The 23928-nt window shown below is 35.0% G+C and overlaps 1 protein-coding gene across 8 annotated transcripts in view; it reads left to right on the top strand.

Annotated features, from left to right (window-relative positions):
• Positions 1–23928, top strand: part of OXR1 (oxidation resistance 1) — a 446853-nt gene that overhangs the window by 412001 nt on the left and 10924 nt on the right. For 4 of the 8 annotated variants that reach the window (XM_082601051.1, XM_082601055.1, XM_082601056.1 and 1 more), the window contains 3 exons: positions 18725–18805; positions 20761–20886; positions 21671–21823. In XM_082601051.1, the coding sequence (XP_082457177.1) occupies positions 18725–18805; positions 20761–20886; positions 21671–21823 (360 nt within the window). Of the gene's footprint in view, positions 1–829; positions 1025–18724; positions 18806–20760; positions 20887–21670; positions 21824–23928 lie in introns of those variants that run through there. The other 4 variants (XM_082601053.1, XM_082601054.1, XM_082601057.1 and 1 more) reach the window with 3 other exon arrangements.

Genomic DNA, 23928 nt, shown 5'->3' with positions numbered 1-23928 from the left:
TGTATACTAGAAAGGTAGCTGTGTGTGTGTGAAGGGTGGCATTGTGTGCACAGCTTTGTGCGTACACACAACAAGGTAAAGGGGGAGGAGCAGTCTTAGCTTAAAATGGAAGAAATAGTCAGTGTATCATATGGCATTCATATTCTAGTTAAAATTGAGGTAATCTAGGTATTTATAGTCATAATAATATTTAATCTTAAAAATTCACTTATATTCAGGATACCCCTGGTTAGTGAAGTATATACATAGGCATAGTAAATATAAGTACTTTTTCAATAAACTAGATGTTAGAAAATGCAGTTTAAAAATGGACTGTGTAAATACTAAAAGGAATTTTCAGGTCACACTGAATATCTGTATAGGATTTATTTGTAGTAGATTGGCTTCATTTTTACATAGTCATTCTAAAAGTTTGAGGATTGAAGGGTCCTCAAAGGATGTTTTACTGCTTAAAAAATACATGTAAGATGAAATTTTATAGAACTCTTAGATGTAAATGAGGAACAGAATTTTATGACTGTATGAGCAAATAGTAATATGTTAATTGAAATCATTTGTTTACTTTGGGAGGGACTCTGGAAACTGTACTAATTACTTTTTTATGACTGGGTTATTTTTAGTATATTTCTTAGTGTAGTGGTATTTGGAAATACATGCTCTGTATCTTTAAGTTTTTGAGTCCTTTCTCTGCACATTTGGGTACAGTGCAACCAAACTTAAACATGGGAAATCCTCTCTTCCCTCCCCAGCTTTACAGTCTCCACTCAGGACTGTCTTTGCAATGGATACTACTTAGTGATTAGCTCTCTGTCTTGTCAATCAAATCTTTGTCTCCAGCAAACTGTTTTGTCACTGTAGTAGGGCTCTTGTGCTAGAAATGTATTTTTGACAGAGGAAGAATGCTTTTTAAAACAGTTCTTAGGAGATTTGATGTAACTTAATTTGCCCTGGAAAGGAAATGTCTCGTCTCTGGTATGGGAAAAAGGGGAGAAGACATCAACCAATTAATCAAAAATATACTCTGGTAAATCTTAGTCAATGATTTCAATTTCTATATTTATTAGTCTTTTTATGGTGACATTCTGCAAAATTGTATAATTTAAAAGTTTAAGTATAGAGAATATTTATAGAATACAAAATTGTATGATTATAAAAGCGTACCTTAGTTTAAGCTATTTCTGCTAATCATAAATATCTTCAAAAAGGAAATGAATAAGGGACTGTAATTTTGGTTTGTGAAAGTGTTTTGGTTTTCCTGTTCTACATCAACAGCAAGTTATCAAACCTTTATTACTGCCTTAATTTTTAATTTAACTTTGTAGGAAAATATTTGGAATTTTTGTTTTGCTTAAAAATAAGTTTAGTAGAACTATCTTAGTGAATTAACTTTAATTTTTATTGACTGGATCCCAAACTAAATACATTTATAATTTTGTGTTTTAAGACTATTATTTTAGCAATCCAAGAAAAGTCTTTCTTAAGCTATCCGAAAAGTTTCAAGCATTTTTGCCTAATACAGAACTTTAAATGATATTCTAATAAAGAAATATCTTACTCGACCTTACTATTTTAAGAATCCTAGATATTTTTCAGTATAAGTATGTATGCATTATTTGTTAGAAAATGCATTGCCGGTTGTTTTTTCTTTGGTAATTTAAGATTATATCTTGCCTTATGAATATTAATTTTATTTTTACTGAGATTATAGATGACTTAAATGAGACTAGACACATACTTAGAACCGGGAGTGACTTTGGAAGATGCCCCCAAAGCAGCTTGCCACACTTAAATGTTAAACATGTAAAAATATCAAAATGATTTCCGTTGCTGGTGGTGTAATTTGGCTCGAGAGTACTTTGTTATGTCTTTTTATTTTTAAGTTGAATGATTTCAAGTTTTTGTTTATGAAACATCAGCACAGAGGGGTTTAGGCATCTGAAATGATTGGATTTGTTAAAATTCTGATCAGGTTATCAGATTAGCCAATTAACATAGTTTGTTTTTTTTTTTTAAACCAAGAACAGTGATGCTATGCATGTTTTTTTTGATTTGCTGTTTGAATGGACATTTATCATTAGTTTGCTAATACTGTAATATAGTTCAGTTTATTACAAATACAGGCAAAATGTGGATATTTTGAACTTTATAGGTCATTATAATGTACATCACACACTTACAGTCACCAATTCCTTTTTAACCTCATAGGAAGCTGTTATGTGATTTTTCAGATATGAGAGCATGCTTCTCACTGGTCCTCAGCTCTGCACATAGAGTTTATGTATGTTGTCTCACTTAACCTTCACAATAACCTTGCAAAGTCAGTAGTATTACTTCCCATTTTAAAGGTGAAAATTCATATGGAGTGGTTTACTGAACTAAGTTGTCATGGAGCACAGAGACAGCTAGACCCTAGCATATTCATTACCTCGCCAGGACGTCTTTGAGAGTTTTATAAAATGGTACAATACATTATGATGTGCTTTGGTGTGTAGACAAGCTCAAGTCCCAGTTTTCTAGCCATTTTCCTTGCTTTGGAGTAGAAATCCTAGAAGCTGTAGGGTAGGAGAAAGGCTTAAGAAAATACGAATTAAAATGATAGCAGTTCTTTTACTTGTTTTGTAGATTGAAATTTCCTCTAAGATTCTGCCAGAGAGGGAGCTCTTCCACTTTAAAACTGAAAATAAAAAATAATTTTTCCAGGAGTATAACAAATATTTTAGAACAAATAAAATTTCTCATTTTTGGACTTCGTATTTTGTAACTTCTTACAGTTCTTCATAACTTTACTCAACTGATTAGTAGAATGGTATTACTTAAGTAATAAATAGTCTTATAGCTAGTATTGATATGGCCATATATTTATGTAAACTAGGACAGTTTTCTAAATGCTCAGTAACTGTGTGTTAACCAGAGATAGATTATTTTCATTTTGTAAATGAATTAAAGCCTCAAAGATAATAACTAATAGGACTAATAGTTAAATATGCTCCAAAATATATGGAATAAAGTTAAACCTTTGCCAGTTAGCTTGGGTGAGAACGATGTTGATGAAATATGCTTAACTTTATCTTTTCCGTATACATTTTTTATTGAGGTATAGTTGACTTACAGTATTATATTATTTTCAGGTGTACAACATAGTGATTCAAAATTTTTGTAGATTATAATCCATTGATAATTATTATAAAATACCAGCTATGTTCCCTGTGCTATACAATATATACTTGTAGCCTATTTATTTTATACATAGTAGTTTCTGCATCCTAAACCCCTACCCCTGTATCACCTCTTTCCACTGATAACCATTAGTTTGTTCTCTATATCTGTGAGTCTGTTTCTTTTTTTATTATATTCACTAGTTTATTTTTTAGATTCCACCTATAAGTGATAACATACAGTATTCGTTTGTCTCTGACTTATTTCACTAAGCATAATACCCTCTAGGTTCATCCATGTTGTTGCAAATGGCAAATTTTTTTGTTTGTTTTTTATGGCTGAGTAGTAGTCTGTTGTATATGTATATACACCACATGTTTAGGCATTCATCTGTTGATGGACACTTAGGTAACTTCCATATCTTGGCTAAATTGTAAATAATTGTAAATAATGCTGTTAGGAAAATTGGAGTGCACATATCTTTTCTAAGTGTTTTTGTTTTCTTTGGGTATATACCCAGGAATAGAATTGCAGTTCTCTTTTTAGTTCTCTGAGGAACCTCCATTCTGTTTTCCACAATGGCTACACCAACTTATATTCCCACCAAAAGTGTGCCAGGGTTCCCTTTTCTCCACATCCTCGCCAGCATTTGTTAATTTGTGTTCTTTTTGACGATACCCATTTTGACAGGTGTGAGGTGATATCTCATTGTGGTTTTGACTTTCATTTCCCTGATGATTAGCAATGTTGAGCATCTTCTCATGTGCCTGTTGGCCATCTCTAGGTCTTCTGTGGAAAAATGTCTATTCTGGACTTCTGTCCATATTTTAATTGGGTTTTTTGATACTGAGTTATATGAGTTGTTCATGTATTTTGGGTATTAACCACTTATCAGTCATATTATTTGCAAGTGTTTTCTCCCATTCAGTAGGCTGTCTTGGTTTTATCAATGGTTTCCTCTGCTGTGCCAAAGCTTTAAGTTTAGTTAGGTCCTGTGTGTTTATTTTTGCTTTTGTTTCCTTTGCCTGAGGAGATGGATCCAAAAAAATAATGCTAAGATTTATGTCAAATAGTGTTCTGCCTAGTAGTTTTCTTCTAGTAATTTTATGGTTTCTGGTCTTACATTTAGTTCTTTAATCCATTTTGAGTTTTTTTTGTATATGGTGTAAGAAAATATTCTCATTTCGTTCTTTTACATGCAGATATCTAGTTTTCCCAGTACCATTAACTGAAGAGACTGTCTATTCCCCATTGTATATTCTTGCCTTCTTTGTCATAGATGAATTGACCATATGTGGGTTAATATTTGGGTTCTGTTCTGTTCCATTGATCTATGTGTCTGTTTTTGTGCCACTACCATACTGTATTGATTACTGTAGCTTTTTAGTATAATCTGAAATCAGGGAGTGTGACACCGCCAACTCTGTTCTTCTTTCTCAAGATTGTTTTGGCTATTTGGGGTCTTTGGTGTTTCCATACAATTTTTTAAAATATTTGTTCTAGTTCTCTGAAAAATGCCATTGGAATTTTGATAGAAATTGCATTGAATCTGTAGATTGCCTTGGGTAGTATAGTCATTTTAACAATATTAATTCTTTCAATCCATGAACTCAGTGTATCTTTCCATCTGTTTGTGTCATCTTCAATTTCTTTCATCAGTGTACTACAGTTTTTCAAGTATAGGACCATTACCTCCTTAGGTAAGGTCATTCCTAGGTATTTTATTATTTTTGATGTGATGGTAAATGAGATTGTTTCCTTAATTTCTCTTTCTGATAGCTTGGTGTTGGTGTATAGAAATGAAATAGATTTCTGTATATTAATTTAGTATCCTGCAACTTTACCAAATTCATTGATGATCTATAGTAGTCTTTTGGTGGCGTCTTAAGGATTTTCTTTTTTTTTTTTTTTTGGCTTTAACAACAGAAATTTATTTATTTTCTCAAAGTTCTGGAGGTTGAAAGTCTGAGATCAGGGTGCCAGCACAGCTGGGTTCTGGTGAAGATGCTTTTCCTGGTTTGCAGATGGTCATCTTCTCTCTGTGCCCTCACATGGCAAAGGAAGAGCAAACTCTCTGATGTCTCTTATTAGGCCACTAATCCCATCATGAGAGTCCCACCCTCATGACCTCATCTGAACCTAATCACCTCCCAAATGCCCCATCTCCAAACACCATCACACTGATGGTTAGAGCTCAACATCTGAATCTGGGGGGAACACAGTTCGGTCCACAGTAATAACAATCTTCTTTTTGGTGTCAAATAACCTCATTACACTCAACTACTTGCAAAGGAAGATAAGATTCACTCAGTCAGTCTCAGGGTTTGTGGAAGCAGCATAAAGAAAAGTCTGAGAATTTTAACATTAATTTATGACTGTTTCCCAACACATTGCAGTGATGTAGTTTTTATGTAGAAGAGGCTAAAAGGAATCAATCTGCTTGTAAACAGTGGCATGGAGACCAGTCTGGGAACTTCAACTGATGAAAAAGATAATAGTGGAGACTACTGGATTATTTCTGCTGGTAATGAAAGATAGGAATTAGTGTCCACCCACTCTTTTTTTTTTTTTTTTAGGGGGTACAGAGAAGGGTGCACTTTATTCATTCATTATTTAAGGATTTTCTATGTATAGTATCATACCATCTGCAAATAGTGACAGTTTTACTTCTTCCTTTCCAATTTGTATCTCTTTTTTTTCCCCTTGTTTAATTGCTATAGTTAAGATTTCCAGTACTGTGTTCAATAAAAGTGGCAAGATTGGGCATCCTTGTCTTATTCCTTATCTTAGAGGAAGTGCTTTCAGCTTTTCACCATTGAGTGTAATATTAGCTGTGAGCTTCTCGTACATGGCCTTTATTATGTTGAGGTATGTTCCCTCTATACCCACTTTCTGGAGTGTTTTTATCATAAATGGATGTTGAATTTTGTCAAAAGCTTTTTCTGCATCTATCAAGATGGTCATATGGGTTTTATTCTTCAATTTGTTAATGTGGTATATCACACTGATTGATTTACAGATATTGAGCCATCCTTTCATCCCTGGGATAAATCCCACTTACTCATGGTGTATGATCCTTTTAATGTTTTGTTGGATTCGGTTTTCTAATATTTTGTTGAGGATTTTTGTACCTATGTTTATCAGTGATATTGGCCTGTAATTTTTTTGTGTGTGTGACATCTTTTGTTTCAGTATCAGGGTAATGCTGGCCTCATAGAATGAATTCAGAAGTGTTCTTTTCTCTGCAGTGTTTTGGAATAGTTTGAGAAGGATGGGTGTTAACTCTTTGCTAAATGTTTGGTACAATTCACCTGTTAAGCCGTCTGGTCCTAGACTTTTGTTTGATGGGAACTTTTATTACTAACTCGGTTTCATTACTGGTATTTGGTCTGTTCACATTTTCTCTTTCTTCCTGGTTTATGCTTGGGAGATTGTACATTTGTAGGAATTTGTCCATTTCTTCTAGGTTGTCCATTTTATTGTCATATAGCTGTCCACAGTAATCTGTTATGATTTCTCTTCCTTTTTCATTTCTGATTTTATTGAATTGGGCCTTCTCTCTTTTTTCCTTGATGAGTCAGGCTAAAGGTTCATCAGTTTTGTTTATCTTTTCAAAGAACCACCTCTTAGTTTCACTAATCTTTTCTATTTCTTTTTTAGTCTCCATTTCATTTATTTCTGCTTCTATCTTTATGATTTCTTTCCTTCTACTAACTTTGTGTTTTGTTTGTTCCTTTTCTAGTTCTTTTAGGTGTAAGGTTAGGTTGTTTATTGGAGATTTTTCTTGTTTCCTGAGGTAAGCTTGTATCGCTATATACTTCCCTCTTTTAACTGCTTTTGCATCCTATAGATTTTGGGTCATTGTGTTTCATATTCATCTGTCTCCAGGTATTTTTTGATTTCTTCAGTGATCCATTGTTTGTTTAGTAGGGTATTGTTTAGCCTCCATATATTTGTCTTTTTTGCAGCTTTTTTTCTTGTAGTCGATTTCTAGTCTCATATCACTCTGGTCAGATAAGATGCGTGATATGATTTCAATTTTCTTAAATTTACTGAGGCTTGTTTTGTGGCCTAGCATGTGATATATCTTGGAAAATGTTTCATGTGCACTTGAAAAGAATGTATACTCTGCTGCTTTTGGATGCAGTATTTCATATATATCTATTAACTTCATCTGGTCTAATGTGTCATTTAAGGCCAGTGTTTCCTTATTGATTTTCTGTCCGGATGATGTAAGTGGGGTGTTAATGGCCTCTGCTATTATTGTGTTACTGTCAGTTTCTTCCTTTATTTCTGTTAATATTTTCTGTGTTAGGTGGTCCTATGTTGGGTGCATATATATTTACAGTTGCTGTATCTTCTTCCTGGATTGATCCCTTGATCATTATGTAAGGCCCTTCTTTGTGTCTTGTAACAGCCTTGTTTTAAAGTATTTTGTCTGATAGAAGTAGTGCTACCCTGACTTTCTTTTGATTTCCTTTTGCATGGCATATGTTTTTCTATCTCCTCATTTTCAGTCTGTGTGTGTCTGACTTCTTAAGACAGCATATATACAGGTCTTGTTTTTGTATGCATTCAACCACTCCATGACTTTCGATTGGAGCATTTAGTCCATTTACACTTAAAGTAATTATTGATCTGTATGTACTTATTGCCATTTTGTTAATTGTTTGTACAGTTCTTTTTTGTTCCTTTCTTCTCTTCCCTTGTAATTTGATAACTATCTTTAGTGTTACATGCAGATGCCCTTCTCATTTTTGTGTGTGTATCTGTTATAGATTTTTGGTTTGTGGTTACCATGAGGTTTTTATACACACACACACACACACACACACACACACACAGCGAGCAAGCAATCTATATATGTATGTGATTATTTTAAATTGCTGTTCTCTTAATTTCAAACGCATTTCAACAACCCTGCATTTTTACTCTTCTCTCCTCACGTTTACTGTTTTTGACATACTTAACACTTTTTTCTTTTGAGTATCCCTTAAGTGTTTATCATGGATATAGATGGTTTTACTACTTTTGTCTTTTAACCTTCCTACTAGCTTTTACGCAGTTGATTTACTACCTATTTGCCTTTACCAATGAGCTTTTTTCTTTAGTAATTTTCATGTTTCTAGTTGTGGCCTTTTCTTTTTCACTTAGAGAAGCCCGTTTAACATTTCTGGTAAAGCTGATTTGGTGAACACTTTTACGTTTTGTTTGTCTGTAAAACTTTCAATGTCTCCATCAAATCTGATTGAGAGCCTTGCAAGGTAAAGTATTCTCAGTTGTAGGTTTTTCCCTTTCATCATTTAAAATATATCGTGCTACTTCCTTCTGTCCTGCAGTGTTTCTACTAAAAATTCAGCTCATAGTCTTATGGGAGTTCCTTGTATAAAAGTTGTTGCTTTTACCTTGCTGCCTTTAATATTCTCTTTATTTAAAATTTTTGCCATTTTAATTACAGTGTGTCTTGCTGTGGTCCTCTTTGGGTTGATCATGTTTTGAACTCTGTGTGTCTTAGACCTGGATGTCTGTTTCCTTTCCTAGGTTAGGGAAGTATTCAATGATTACCTAATCATTACCCAAATTCAGGTATTTTCTCTGCCCCTTTCTTCTCTCTTCTTCTGTGACTCCTAGAATGCGAATGTTAGCACACTTGATGTTGTCCTGGAGATTGCTTAGTGTCCTCATTTCTTTTTATCCTTTCTCTCTTTTTCTGTTCCACTTATGTGATTTCCACTACTCTGTCTTCCAGCTTGCTTATCCATTCCTCTGTATCATTTAGTCTAATGTTGATTCCTTCTAGTGTATTTTTCATTTTACTTTCTGGATTCTTCACCTCTGTTTGGTTGTTCTTTTATATTTTCTAACTCTTTGTTAAACACTTATGATTTCTCACTCTGTTCATCCGTTTTTCTCCTGAGTTCTTTGATCATATCTTGATCATTACCTTGGTCCCAAGTCTAGTGCCTGTGTACTGGTTGGTGGGCCCTCTGGTAGGCTGTGCAATGTACAGGGGAGGCTGTGGGCTCAGGGGTTCTTAAGGCAGCCTGTCTGCTGTTGGATGGCACTGTGTCCCTGCTCAGTTAGTTGCTTGGCCTGAGGCACCTGGTACTGGTACCTATAGGTTGGTGGGCAGGGCTGCGTTCAGGTGCTAATAAGGTAATGGGAAGATTCCAAATGGCACTTGCCAGCATCAGTGTCCCCATGGTAGAACAAGCTCCCAAAGATGGCTTCTGCCAGTGTATGTGTCCCCAAGGTAAGCTCCTTTTGCCTCCTGCCTCTCCAGGAGACTCCAAGATCAACAGGCAGGTCTAACTCAGGCTCCTTTCAAATTACTGCTTCTGTCCCCAGTCCCAGTGTGTGTACGCCCTCTTAAGAGTGAAGTCTCTATTTCCTACAACCCTCTGGGTCTCCCAAAAGGAAGCCCCACTTGCCTTCAAAGTCGAACATTCTGGGGGCTTGTCTTTCTAGCCCAATACCCCTGGGTTTGGGAGCCTGATGTGGGGCTCAGACTCCTTGGGGAGAACTTATGCAATAATTATTCTTCTGTTTCTGGTTCACCTACCAGAGGTATGGTCTTGACTGTACCATGACTCCACCCCTGCTGCCCATCTTCATTATATCTATAGTTGTAAAAGATCTTTTCTGATAGGTTCTGGTCTGTTTCACTGATACTTGTTCTGTAAATAGTTGTAATTTTGGTGTGCTCATGTGCTCAGGGTCTTTCTGCTCAGCCATCTTGCTATGTTTTCTTTATTTTTAAAGGCTGTTTTAGAGTTTATTCTGATAAATAACCTAAACTTTAATCTCTAATCATTTACTTGAAGCTGTTTGTATATTTGATATACCCATATACTATATCCTGCCTTTTTAGTGTCTGTCAATAAATTGTAATTCATGTGAAGGTTATAAGCTTATTTTATAAGGGTATAAGTTTAATCAGATTAAAGTCACAAAATATTAAATAACATCATTTTTTTCTATCAATACTTCACTGAATTTTCTCATCTTTTCCTTTTTTTGTTGTTTTTAGGCCCTCATATATGACAAGATGAATTTTTTTTGTATTTTAGGTTTTTATATTTGAAAACACACATGATGAATTACTTACATCTGTATAGAAATTAGCCCACAGGTAGAATTTTAAGAAGAACAAATTTAAATGTAAAACTCTTTCCAGTGACCTCAGCTAATGATCATAACACTGATTAAAATATTAATAATTACTTATACTGACACTATACACTTACCATGAGTTTTTTACTTAATCCTCAACCTGTGAAATATTGCTGCTTTCACCTTCATTTTACAAAACAGAGGCATATAACAGCCATACTCTGACCAATAAAGGTCAGAGCTGTGGTTTGAATTCAGGCATTCTATTCTGGCTATAAGCTGTGCCCTTAAATTCTTTGCTATACGTGCTCTCAAAATCTTCAGACTATAACTAGGAGAAGGGGATTAACATTTATTTTGTACATTTGCTGTATCATTTTCTACTTTATATATATCTTACACATACTATTATTTATTCCTCATAAAGTGCCTAAGATATGATTATTATCTCCATTTGAAAGACCAAAAATTGAGAGACTAAGTACGGTTGCTCAAGTTCACAAAACTAATATAATCAGACTTCCTTATCCACCAGTTCTGCATTCAATGGTTCTGTGTTCGCAGATTCAACCAACCACAGATTAACAATATTTGGGAAAAAAATCCCAGAAAGCTCCAAAAGGCAAAACTTGAAGTTGCCACAATGCTGACAGCTATTTACATAGCATTTACATTGTATTAGGTATTATAAGTAATATATAGATGATTTAAGGAGAGGATATGCATAGATTGTATGCAAATACTGTGTCATTTTCTATAAGGGATCTGAGCATCCATGGGTTTTGGTTTCTGTGAAGGTTTCTGGAGCCAATCCCTCAGGCATATGTAGGAACGACTATTATACAGAATCAGAATTAAGACAGAGTTCTACAGCTAAACCTACTATACTATGTTGCCTACCTATAGTACATATTCATGGGAAGTTTTTTAACTAGTGTTTATGCCTTATTGTATAAAACATCTTACTAATTATGTCACAACATAATTGAAAAAAGGACATATACACATATATTCAGTGTAGAATATTTTTTCTTTATGTATTTGACTTGGTAGTTGAAAAGCATATTTATTACATATGTAAGTTATGTAAGTTTACATAATGATAAAATGAGTATTTGTGATCCCACTCACTCATTCACTACCCAACTTAAGAACTAGAACGTTACCAATGAAAGTGCATCATCCTATGTGTCCTTTCTCTATCTCATCTCATGTCACCTCCAAATTGGTAACTACCTCCCTGAATTTTGTGTTTGCCTGTTTTTTTTCCCTGTTTTTCTTTAATTAATAGATTTTATTTTTTAGAGATTTTAGATTTACAGAAGAATTGAATGGAAAGTACAGAGAGCTCCCATATACCCCTTTCTCTCCAAACACAGTACCCCTGTTATTTACATCTTGTATTATATATATATAATATATATATATTATATTATTATATATAACATGTGGTACATGTTATAATTTATGAGCTAATATACATTATTATCACCCAAAGTCTGTAGTTTACATTAGGGTTCACTCTTTGTGTTACACATTCTGTGGAATGACATGTATCTGCCATTACAGGATGATACAGTGTAGTTTCATTGCCTTCAAAATGCCTTGTGCTCCATCTGTTCATCCCTCCTTCCCTCCACCTGAGAACCACTGATGGTTTTTTTTGGGGGGGGGTTGGTTTTGGGGGGGGGGTTTGTTTTTGTGGTATGCGGGCCTCTCACTGTTGTGGCCTCTCCCGTTACAGAGCAGTAGGCTCCGGACGCGCAGGCTCAGTGGCCATGGCTCACGGGCCCAGCCACTCCGCGGCATATGGGATCTTCCTGGACCGGGGCATGAACCCGTGTCCCCTGCATCGGCAGGTGGACTCTCAACCACTGCGCCACCAGGGAAGCCCACCACTGATGTTTTTAATCTTTCTATAGTTTTGCCTTTGCCAGAGTATCATCTAGTTGGAATCATATCATATGTAGCTTTTTCATATTGGCTTCTTTCAGTTAGTAAAATGCATTTAAGGTTCCTCCCTGTCTTTTCATGGCTTGATAGCTCATTTCTTTTTAGTGCTGACATTTAATATTCCATTTTCTCAGGATACCACAGTTATCTTTTCACCTATAGAAGGACATTTTGGTTACTTCCAAGTTTTGACACTTATACTAAATAAAAGGTTGTTATAAACATTCATGTGCAGATTTTATGTGGACCTAAGTTTTCAGCTCATTTAGGTAAATACTAAGGAGTGTGACTTTTTCTTGTTTTACTGCATTAGCTATGTTTTCCAGTACAATGTTGAATAGGAGTGGGAAAGTATTTCATTTTTCACCATTATGTATGATGTTAGTTGTAGGATTTTTTCGTTAGATGTTTCCAGGAGTTACCCTTTATTTCTAGGTTGCCGGGAGTTTTTATAATGAATGTTAGATTTTGACTAATGCTTTTTCTGCATCTATTTATGTGTAATGGATTATATCAGCTGATTTTCAAATGTTGAAATACCTTGAATATCCCTTGCATACCTGGAATTAAATCCCACTTGGTCACTGTATAGATATCTTTTTTATACATTGTTGGATTCAATTTGGTAATATTTTGTTGAGGTTTTTTTGCATGTATGTTCATGATAGATATTGGTCTGTAGTTTGTCTTTCTTACAATGTCTTTGTTTATTTTTTATTAGGGTAGTGCTGGCCTCATAGAATGAATTGGGAAGTATTTTTTCTGCTTCTGTTTTTCTGGAAGAGATTGTAGAGAATTAGTATAATTTCTTCCTTAAATGTTTAATTAAATTCACTAGTGAATCTATCTGGATTCACTGAAGATGCTCCAGAGCTAGAGATCATACCACTTTGGGTTTCTTTGTAAGTACAAAATCAGCTGCCGTGGTGTATGCCTTTCTGCTTTGCAAAAGTCAATATAATTATATTGGCCAGAATGAAAATCTGTTCAGTTTTTCCTTTTTTCTATTATCGTGTTTGTCATAACGCTCAACAAGTTTGCATAGCTTTTCATAGGTTTACCTTGATGTTTACTGGTAGCTAATTCATTTTAGTTGGCTAGAACTGGGCCTGGTACTTTCTGTTTTGCAAGGCTATTAATTACTAATTCAATTTATTTAGTAGATATAGGGCTGTTCAGATGATTTGTTTCTTCTGTGTGAGTTTAGTGGTTTGTGTCTTTCAAGGAATTGGTCCATTTCATCTAGGTTTTCAGATTTGTAGGTATAGAGTTATTTATAATATTCCTTTATTTTTCTTTATTATCAATAATGATGGCCTGTCTTCATTTATGATATAATTTATTTGTGTGTTCTTTTTCTTATTTTAGTTAGCCTGGCTAGAGGTTTATCAATTTTATTGATCTTTCCAAAGAACTGGTTTTTGGTTTTGTTGAGTTTTCTCTGTTGATTTTCTGTTTTCAGTTTCACTGATTTCTACTCTGATTTTTTTCTATTATTTCTTTTCTTTGACTTCAGATTTAATTTGCTCTTCTTTTTCTAGTTTCCTAAAATGGAAGCTGAGATTATTGATTTTAGATCTTTCTCTTTTCTTACATATGCATTCAGTGCTATAAATTTTCCTCTTAATTCCTGCTTTCACTGTATCCCAAAAGTTTGGTAAGTTATATTTTTTTTTAGTTCAGAATGTTTTAAATTTCTCCCAAGACTTTAATGATTATGTGTTAATTAGCAGTGTGTTGTTCTAAAGTAATTTGGGATTTTTGTACTATTTCTCTGTTACTGATTTCTAGTTTAATTTCATTGTGGTCTGAGAGCATACTTTATGATTTATATTTGTTAAGGTATGTTTAATGTTCCAGAATGTGTTCTGAGTGAATGTTCCATGTGAGCTTGAGAAGAATATGTATTCAGCTGTTGTTGGATGGAGTATTCTATACATGTCAATTAGATCCAACTAATTGAGAATACTGTTCAGTTCAGCTATGTCCTTACTGATTTTCTGTCAGATTTGCAAATTACTGATAGAGGAGTTTTGAAGTCTCCAACTATAATAGTGAATTAATATATCTCAAGATTATGTAATGAGTGTTCTTTTCCCTTGATATGCTGTGGGGAAAACAAGATTATTCCCTTTTTGTGAAATTCACTTCTTACGTTTATTGTTCCATGAGGCTAGTATAATATATACATATTGTAATTGAATGGTTTTGAGTAGTTAACAGGTTTCTTTTTGACTAAAAGAACAGTGACTATATCTGCCTTCTTATGAAATTCTATGTGAGTCATCTGCAGATATACTTAACAGGATGTAATTTTAAATATAAAAGATTTCTTCAAATCAAAACTTCAGTAATGTGTTCTGTTTTGTATTCATACTGGATTTAATCCTTTTTTCCCTCTATTAATTCTACTTTCTAGTTACCTAATTTATGGTTCTCTATTTGCTCCTTTTATATTTTATTTAAGTTACGGAAGTGTATTTTGAAAACAGTAGTTTTAATTTAAGGCAAAAAGGAGTAAAGTTTTAACATAATCCAGGTCTTATTTTGTGATAAGGCTTTGTCATATATTATGAAATATAGAACAGAATGTTACGTAACTTCAGGATGCTGTTGTATGCCCTTTTTTGTTAGCTACAACAGCTCAACTTTAATTTCCTCCTTTTAAAAAATATTTTTGGATTCCAAAGTAAAATATAAATGGCATTGTTAAGTAACATTTTTCTTTCTACCCCATCTTCCTTTACTAAGGAATAAAAGTAAGGCATAAGTGAGAAATAAAAATTGCACATTCACAGATATCTTTTTTAGTCTGCAAGGCAGTTGGGGGAAGGGAGGTTTTTGGCTTGTTTATGGTGTAATCTTAGGGGGGAATACTGGAATATCCTGGAAGAAGGACTCTTAGACCGATGTTAGACTGAAGCTCTTTTCTTTTTAGGACAGCATGTTCTTATTCATGGGATTTTCAGCAACTATACATTTCCTCTATTTTCAGCTTCTGTTCTGGTTGCTGTTGTTATTAGTCTCTTTGTAATAGAGATGGGTAGATTTAATTCTGCCTTTACATTTGTAATTTGTTGAAAATAAACACTCTCACTTTGTGAGAGCCCTTTGTCAAAAACTGAAGAGACTAGAGAATAGCACTTAATTCTGCAGAGGGTAGTTCATAGTACTTAGTTTCTGCAGATGGGATATAGCAGTATAGGCAAACCACTTTGCTCCTCAGGAAATGACTTTTTAGCCAGACAGTGAATACAGTTTTAGTTAGAAGGTCTTGATTTCCTCAACTGTGTGCCTTTAATAATTGGGAGTGTGATACAGGACATTTTGTAGCAATCTGGAAAATGGTTCCACTTAGGTTTAATCTTTTGGATAAAGTAATACATTCTGTATATGGAGTATGATTTACCAAGGGGTTAAAAATTAATTTGAGACTAATTCCAGATCCACCATATATACTAGGAATCTATATCTCTTTATTCATTTATTTTGAGAGGAGGAAGTATATTTCTCTAGTTGAGGCAGGAGATAGATGGGCCCCAGGCTGAGCAGCTGGAGTTTATCCCCTGTGGACAGACTCTCCAAGATGAATACAATAGCAGGAGGAAGGAGAAGCTAAGCTCTGCCCAGATGAAAGATAAAGGGACCACATATTTCTCATTCTCAGAGTCAAGGAGACCTTTCCCACTACACATGCGCAGAAAGGCTCCACAGAGGTCAAAAAGGGAGGGGGCGTCACCCCATAGTAAGTGATGTCAACCTACCCATAGGCCTCTTTAGAATTCCATCCTGGCTAAGAGACGCATGCGCACACGTGGGAGGACCCTGAGATAAACCAATTACAGACTCAGAACCAGGCAAAGCAAGATAATTGGCCAAAGGGAACCCAGAAGAAATGCCCCATACGAGTGAGGTAAACTACTATGAGCACACGACTCTTGACTCTCTGAGTCCGCCCATGTGAGTCTATTCATACATACGCTTTTTCCTCCTAATAAACACTTTACTTTTTTCACTACTTTTCATCTCTGGGAACTCATTTCTACAAAGCCGACGAGCCAGGGACCTTGTCGCTGGCCACTGTCCCTGGTGGTCTAGTGGCTTGGATTCAGCGCTCTCACTGCTGAGGCCTGACTTCAGTCTCTGGCCGGGGAACCGAAATCCTGCTTGAAGCTGCTGCAGGCTGAGGCCACCCAAGATCATAGTCATTTGATTTCAAATCCTTTTTCTTTATTAGTTCACCTACTCTTTTGACAATACTGTATATCATCATTCATCACAGCATGAGTAAATATTTAAAGGTAAGGAAATGGTGAGTTTATAAGTTCCAGAAAGGAATACAGTTCAAAAAAAAAAATGAATGAGGAAAGTAGATTTGTGACATTAAAGAAACTATGACTACCAGATGTTATAAGCTTATACTTATGATGGCAGTTTATGGTTCCCTCACTGATGATTTCTACTCTTAAGTGATGTTGATACAATTAGATTATAACTGATCCGTTTTGTGAGCAAATTCAATTTTACTTTCATCCAGGAACTGTGTTTTATATGGTAAAAGGAAGAGCTTTCAGTGTAAAATCAGTGTTGAGTAGAGGAATAGAAAGAATGCAGAGGAATAGTTAAGTCATATAATTTGAAAATTCTTGTCTAGGAAACTCTCGATTAGACTGAGTGCCATAGGAAAAAGGAAGAAAGATATAACTTGTCATTAAATATTTTGTAGAGATTTCTTTTGCTGGTCTTAGAAAAGCAAGCTGTGATTTTTATTTTTTTACTTTTAGTACCTAATTTTTCTTTCATCTTTATTGAAAATTCTGTTGTTCTTAATTGAAAAATCTTTAATATTTTTAAATTAAACTTTCAGAATAAACAGTGTACAAAATAGTTGAGTTCTTAAAACTGAAATACTTTAATATCAAAAATAAAAACCAAAAATAACTATGGAGACTCTTCAACATTATCCTTTAGTCCTTAGGGTAATTGATGGAAAATTAAGTAAAAGTAGCGTTAACCCCTATTTAGTCTATGGTGGGCACTATACTCAGTCCTTAATGTGCATTTCATTTCTTTGTTTTATTTACACAAAAACCCTATTTAGTATGTACTATTATTATTTCCACTGTTTTATGGAGAAATAGATAAGGAAGGGGGAAAACCTAGGTCCATCTGATTCCCCAGAGCTTGAAATCATAACTACTTTGGGTTTCTTTGTAAGTAGAGAGTCAGCTATCATATTGCAAGCATTCTTGCTTTTCAAAAGTCAATCTAATAATAATGGCCAGAATGGAAAATCTGTTCAGTTTCTTTTCCTTTTTTCTATCATCATGTCTTTCATTGCTTTCAACAAGTTTACAGCTCTTCATAGAAGTAGCTAATTCGTTTTAGTTGACTGGAACAAGAACCTTTTAAAACCTAGGTTAGTTTAAAAATCTAAACCTTTTATGGGTCATTTGGTTTAACTGCATTTTGTGGCCAGAACCTCTACACATGATTGATCACAAGAGGAATTTGTCATAGGTCAGGAGAATTCAGCACATATTTATAGCACCACCAGAGTTCACTATATTATGCTTACTGTTTTGGGAATTATGTCATGATCTGAAAAAGCTGTAGCTGTTGTGTCAGTCTGAGGAAACTTGTCTGTTTTCGTGGGCTTTTTATAATAATATTTATCTGTCAGACGTGGCTTTCAAATTCAGCACTGTGCAAGAGACTGGTCTAGGCAATTACAGAAGATATAGAATTTCCCTTAGAAATTTAGAATGTAGGAAAGTCATTAGTTTTAGTCACAAATAACTGCTACAGTACCAACTACAAAGAATTACTGTAGAGGAAAGGCAAAAACTTTCAGTTCAGGATCATTTAGAAAGACTAAGTGGACATGCTTGAGAATGCTATTAGATAGGCTTTTAAAAATCTAATTTTCTATTTCTGGAGCTAATTTTTCTTACTGTCTTAGGTTTTAAAATGTACTTCATATCTTTTTCTTGCTCCCCCACTTCTCTGTTCTGATACAGATCATATAGCACGGGTGTGTTTGTTACCTTTGCCTAGAAGAAATTTTTCCAGCATTGCCATTAGGATTTAATGTTTGAGTTAAACTGATTTGAAGGGGAGAGTTGAAACTACCATTTTCTTTGTAAACTGCAAGACAGTTAGATTTTAGATGTTATCTTTAATGTTAGCAAAGCATGTTATGTTTTATATAGCGTTTCTTTTATAAACGACTGTAATTCTATTTATTCAGTCAAATTCTGTCTATATGAACCTTAAGTTGTGTACTAGTAGTTAGTTGGATGTAGTAGTTAATAAGTTAAATTCATTCATGTGTATTTCACCGTAGTTTAATATATAAATATCTTGGATTTTCAGCATGGAGTGGGGAAAGAAATCCTGATTACAGTTCTCTTTCCCATTTAAATTTCTCCAATTTTTGTTTTGTTTTGGCTGTTTTTCTCAACTGTCAGTGGAATTATTGTCTTCCTGTCTCCATATTCAGGTAGTGTCAGTGGCTGAGTATCACCGCAGGATCGATGCTCTAAATACTGAAGAACTGCGCACACTCTGCAGACGTCTCCAGGTGCCCCCTTCAGTAGTTTAAACCCCTCCAGAGATTGAATATTCCCTGTTCTCAGTGTCTTTTGTCAGGGCAAATCTCTCTTTTGAAGGATTCGTTTTGACTGCAGCACTAAAATACCCCATCAGAAAATTCCTTTTGTGTTAAAGAGTACAGTATTGCCTTGAAGAGCTGTAGGAATATCTTTTCTGGCATCTTTTCATTTGAAAAATGTTCAGAGGAATTTTCTGTTATTTTAGAACTGTTCTCAGTACTGTATTTCTTAGATTGATGAGGAGTTTTCATTTTACATTGGAAGAATGTCTTGGGTTTGAGGTTGAATCTTTACTAAATGGAATCCGAAAGATGTGGTACTGTGGGAAAATGTTTAAAAAATTAACGGATAGCAAGGTTCTCTTCTTTAAGGCTATTTCAGTTGTATCAACCCTACATCAAATATATAATGAGATGAGTTGTTTTTCTCCTTAGGTTTTAGGTTTTCCTGATTGGTATTAGAAATACTTCGGAATAGTATAGATTAGGCACTACAACTAGGTAAATTATTTAAAATTCTGTGAAATAATCTTTGTGATTTTTCAGGAATAAGAACTATATATTTGACCTCATTTTTCAGCTTTGTGTATTATTGTATGTTTTCCTGTTAATGAGATACGCTTTCATGGCTTTGCTAGAACTCCTGAATTTTTTTCTTTTAATGCTTTTCATGCTGCCTTGGATTTTTTTTTAACCTTTCACATCATCAAAATAAGGGTAAAACATGATGATGATGTGAAAGAATTAATATAGTTTTCATCAAAAAACAATACAGTTCTAGAACATGTATTGGTTGAAAATATATGTTGTTTAGGTTTGGTAAGAAATCTGTTAAAGGAACAAAATAATTTAGCAAGATTTCATTCCTGCGTGGAATCACAGTCGTCGAGAATTGCTGCATTTTAGTTATCTGCTGCAATAGAATTCTGTTTTCCAATTTAAAAGTTTCATCAACAGTAGTTTCATATATTTTATTTTCTAATATTACTGCATTTTATATATTAAAATAAAATTAATATGAAAAAGTGCCAACAGAATAAATTGTACAGGAATTTAAGTTAATCATCGTTTCTGTCACTTTAAGAATATCACTGTTGTTTCATATATTTTATTTTCTAATATTATTCCATTTTACATATGAAAATAAAATTAATAGGAGGAAGTACCAACAGAATAAATTGTGTAAGAATTTGTTTTGATTTAATCAACATTTTTATCATTTTAAGAATATCAGTGAGATCATTTCCATCAAGCAAAAGCATACATACTTTTTAGTGCATCAGATTGTTCTAATTTAAAAAATAAGTTTGTGAAAAAGTTAACTTTTAAATGTATTGTTTGGTTCAGCTAGATAAAAAATTTCATGTTTAGAAAGTAAAAATTAAAAAGGCATTTCTAAAAATAATGGTAACCTTTTCAATGAAGCAGATAAATTTACATACACATGCACACCAATGAAACATTATACTTTTTTTTTGTACTATTTTTTTAATTAAAATTTTGGCACCCAGGAATTTTTCTTAATTACTTTTGGCAAATTTTATGTTTACCATGAAAAAATAATCTCACATATTTTAAATAGCACAGATAAAAAGTAAGCTAGCTGGCTCATTTTTTGCCCTTGAACAGAAAAATTAAAGTTTCCACGCAACTTACCTCTTTTTACCAGCATTGTGGAGTTGATCATTCAATACCTGTCCTTCCTCATGTAGTAGATGAGAAAAATGTCTGCTTATAAAAAAACTTTTTCTGCATTGGACATGCCATTGTTATTAGATGGAGCATCTTTTGCCTATTCTAAAATCCTAAATTAAAGCTTTAGACACCTTTTTAAGGTATAAGGTTTTATTTCTCTCAAAATGCTAAAGTTTTTGAGGGTTGGTTGCCATTCTGTATTAATATGTTGTTGCTGTTTACTTCTTTAGATTACTACAAGGGAAGATATAACTTCAAAGCAGGTTACTCCAGTGAAAGCAGACCTGGAATCTGAATCTTTTCGACCAAACCTAAGTGATCCCAGTGAACTCTTACTGCCAGATCAAATTGAAAAGGTATGACATACCCACCACATATGTGCATTTCTGAGTACGTGCCATGAGAATAAAATAGCCTGTTTTCAGTTGTTTTGAAAACTGAAGAAGCAGGGCTGTTGTTCCTAGTCTTAGTCTTCAATGCAGAGAAAGTAAACAAAATATAGCAACTACTGTAATAGAAGATATTAGGAGATTTGGGTAAGCAGACATTAAAATAAATTACAGTAGCAATTTAGGTGAGACAGTATAATGGCCAGTATTTAATTTCTTATTGTGTGCCAGTCACTTACTTTATATGGGCAATCTAATGTAGTTGTTGCAGCCCCTGTAGGAGTTGGATGCTCTTATTGTCACATTTTGTAAGTGAAGAAACTTGGGTGCAGAGAGGTTATGTAAATGTTCAAAGCCATACAGTTACAACATATTGAAGCTTGATTTCTAATTCTGATAGTCTGCCTCTGGATTTGAGAGGTTATTAATAATCAAGCTAACAGTTCATCACATATTTGTGTTAATTTGATACAGAGGATGCAAACAATAAGTAATCCATGTTTCTTGCCTCTATTCTAATCTGTATATTGTTTGGTATGACTGTTTCTTTTCCTAATGAACAATTAATATTTCATACTGAGAAATGTACAGTTATTCTTCAAGCATCTCAGTATCTTTGACAATGATATTTTCTACTGTTATTTTTGTAAGCTGCATTTTATAAAGTACTATTAAATTCCAACTGGATTAGTATCGTACAGATTAACAATAAGCAACTATTGAGTATGTGTTAACAATTTATTTTTCAAAGCTTACCAAGCATCTTCCACCAAGAACAATTGGCTATCCATGGACTCTTGTTTATGGTACTGGGAAGCATGGTACAAGCTTGAAGACCCTTTATCGAACAATGACAGGTTTAGACACTCCAGTGCTGATGGTGATTAAAGACAGTGATGGGCAGGTATGAAAAATAACAACCTTACCTTTTAAGAGATGGTAGTAACAGTAATGTTAGCATATTCTTTTGATAAAAATTTTCATTAGTACATTTTATTAAGCTTCACTGGTAATTATTGAGTGCTTTTGATATGCAAGGCAATGCTGAGTCCTACAGAGGTATAGATATGAGCATGAATAATTAAACAGTTCCTGCCTTCAAAGGAACTATAATCTGGTAGAAGAGAATACTAAAGTATGCGAGTATCTCTAAAGCCAAGCAAAATATGCCTAGTATAGTTAGAATCTATAAAAAGTAAAAGATTGTTCATTCTATCTGAGGGAGATAAGAATGAGGTTCAGGGAAATAGTGGAAATTGACAGTCTTGAAATGTGGGTAAATTTTAGAAAGTTAAAGATAATTGTGAGAGATAGCTTCTAGATGGCAGAGGAGTAAGACGTTGAGATCACCTTCCTCCCCACAAATACATCTACATGAGGAACAGCTCCTACAGAACACGTACTGAACTCTGGCAGAAGATCTCAGACTTCCCAAAAGGCAAGAAACTCCCCACGTACCTGGGTGGGGCAAAAGAGAAAAAAAAAAACATAGACAAAAGAATAGGGACGGGTGAAGGAGGAAAAGTTTCCACACACTAGGAAGCCCCTTCACTGGCAGATATGGCAAGTGGGTGGGGGGAAGCTTCAGAGACACAGAGGAGAGCACAGCAACAGGGGTGCGGAGGGCACAGCGGAGAGATTCCCACACAGAGCATTGCTGCCGACCAGCACTCACCAGCCTGAGAGGCTTGTCTGCTCACCGGCCAGGGCTAGTGGGGGCTGGGAGCTGAGGCTCTGGCTTCACAGGTCAGACCCCAGACAGAGGACTGGGGTTCGCTGCGTGAACACAGCCTGAAGGGGACTAGTGCACCACAGCTAGCTGGGAGGGAGTCTGAGAAAAAGTCTGGACCTGCCTAAGAGGCAAGAGACCATTGTTTCGGGGTGCACAAGGAGAGGGGATTCAGAACACCGCCTAAACGAGCTCCAGAGACAGGCGCGAGACGCAGCTATCAGCGCGGACCACAGAGACGGGTATGAAATGCTAAGGCTGCTGCTGCAGCCACCAAGAAGCCTGTGTGCAAGCACAGGTCACTATCCACACCTCCCCTCCTGAGAGCCTATGCAGCCCACCACTACCAGGGTCCCATGATCCAGGGACAACTTCCCCAGGAGAACGCACAGCGTGCCTCAGGCTGTTGCAACATCATGCTGGCCTCTGCCGCTGCAGGCTCACCCCACATTCCGAACCCCACCCTCCCCCCTGGCCTGAGTGAGCCAGAGCCCCCTAATCAGCTGCTACTTTAACCCCATCCTGTCTGGGTGGGGAACAGATGCCTTCAGGCAACCTACACGCAGAGGCGGAGCCGTATCCAAAGCTGAACCCCAGGAGCTGTGCGAACAAAGCAGAGAAAGGGAAATCTCTCCATGCAGCCTCAGGAGCAGTGGATTAAATCTCCACAGTCAAATTGATATACCCTGCATCTGTGGAATACCTGAATAGGCAATGAATCATTCCAAAATTGACGAGGTGGACTTTGTGAGCAACTATAGACTCAGGGTTGGATTTCTGCATGTAATTTGTTTCTGGTTTTATGTTTACCTTAGTTTTGTATTTAGAGCTTATTATCATTGGTAGATTTGTTTATTGATTTGGTGCTCTCTTCCTTTTCTTTTATATATATATTTTTTTCTTTTCTCCTTTCGTGAATGTGTATGTATATGCTTCTTTGTGTTATTTTGTCTGTATAGCTTTGATTTTACCATTTGACCTAGGGTTCTGACTTTTTTTCGCTTTGTTTTGTTTTTTTTTTTAGTATAGTTTTTAGCACTTGTTATCATTGGTGGATTTGTTTTTTGGTTTGGTTGCTCTCTTTCTTTTTTTTAATTTTTAATTTTTTTAAATATATTTTTTATTTTAATAACTTTATTTTAATCTTTCTTTCTTTCCTTCCTTCCTTCCTTTCTTTTCTTTCTTTCTTTTCTTTCTTTTTTTTTCTCCCTTTTCTTCTGAGCCATGTGGCTAACAGGGTCTTGGTGCTCCGGCCAAGTGTCAGGCCTGAGCCTCTGAGG

The sequence above is a fragment of the Mesoplodon mirus genome (assembly GCF_964341445.2).
Source record: "Mesoplodon mirus genome assembly, chromosome: 16".
Lineage (NCBI taxonomy): Eukaryota > Metazoa > Chordata > Mammalia > Artiodactyla > Ziphiidae > Mesoplodon > Mesoplodon mirus.
The sequence above is the reverse complement of the archived record's forward strand: the minus strand, read 5'-3'. Positions and strand labels throughout refer to the sequence as shown.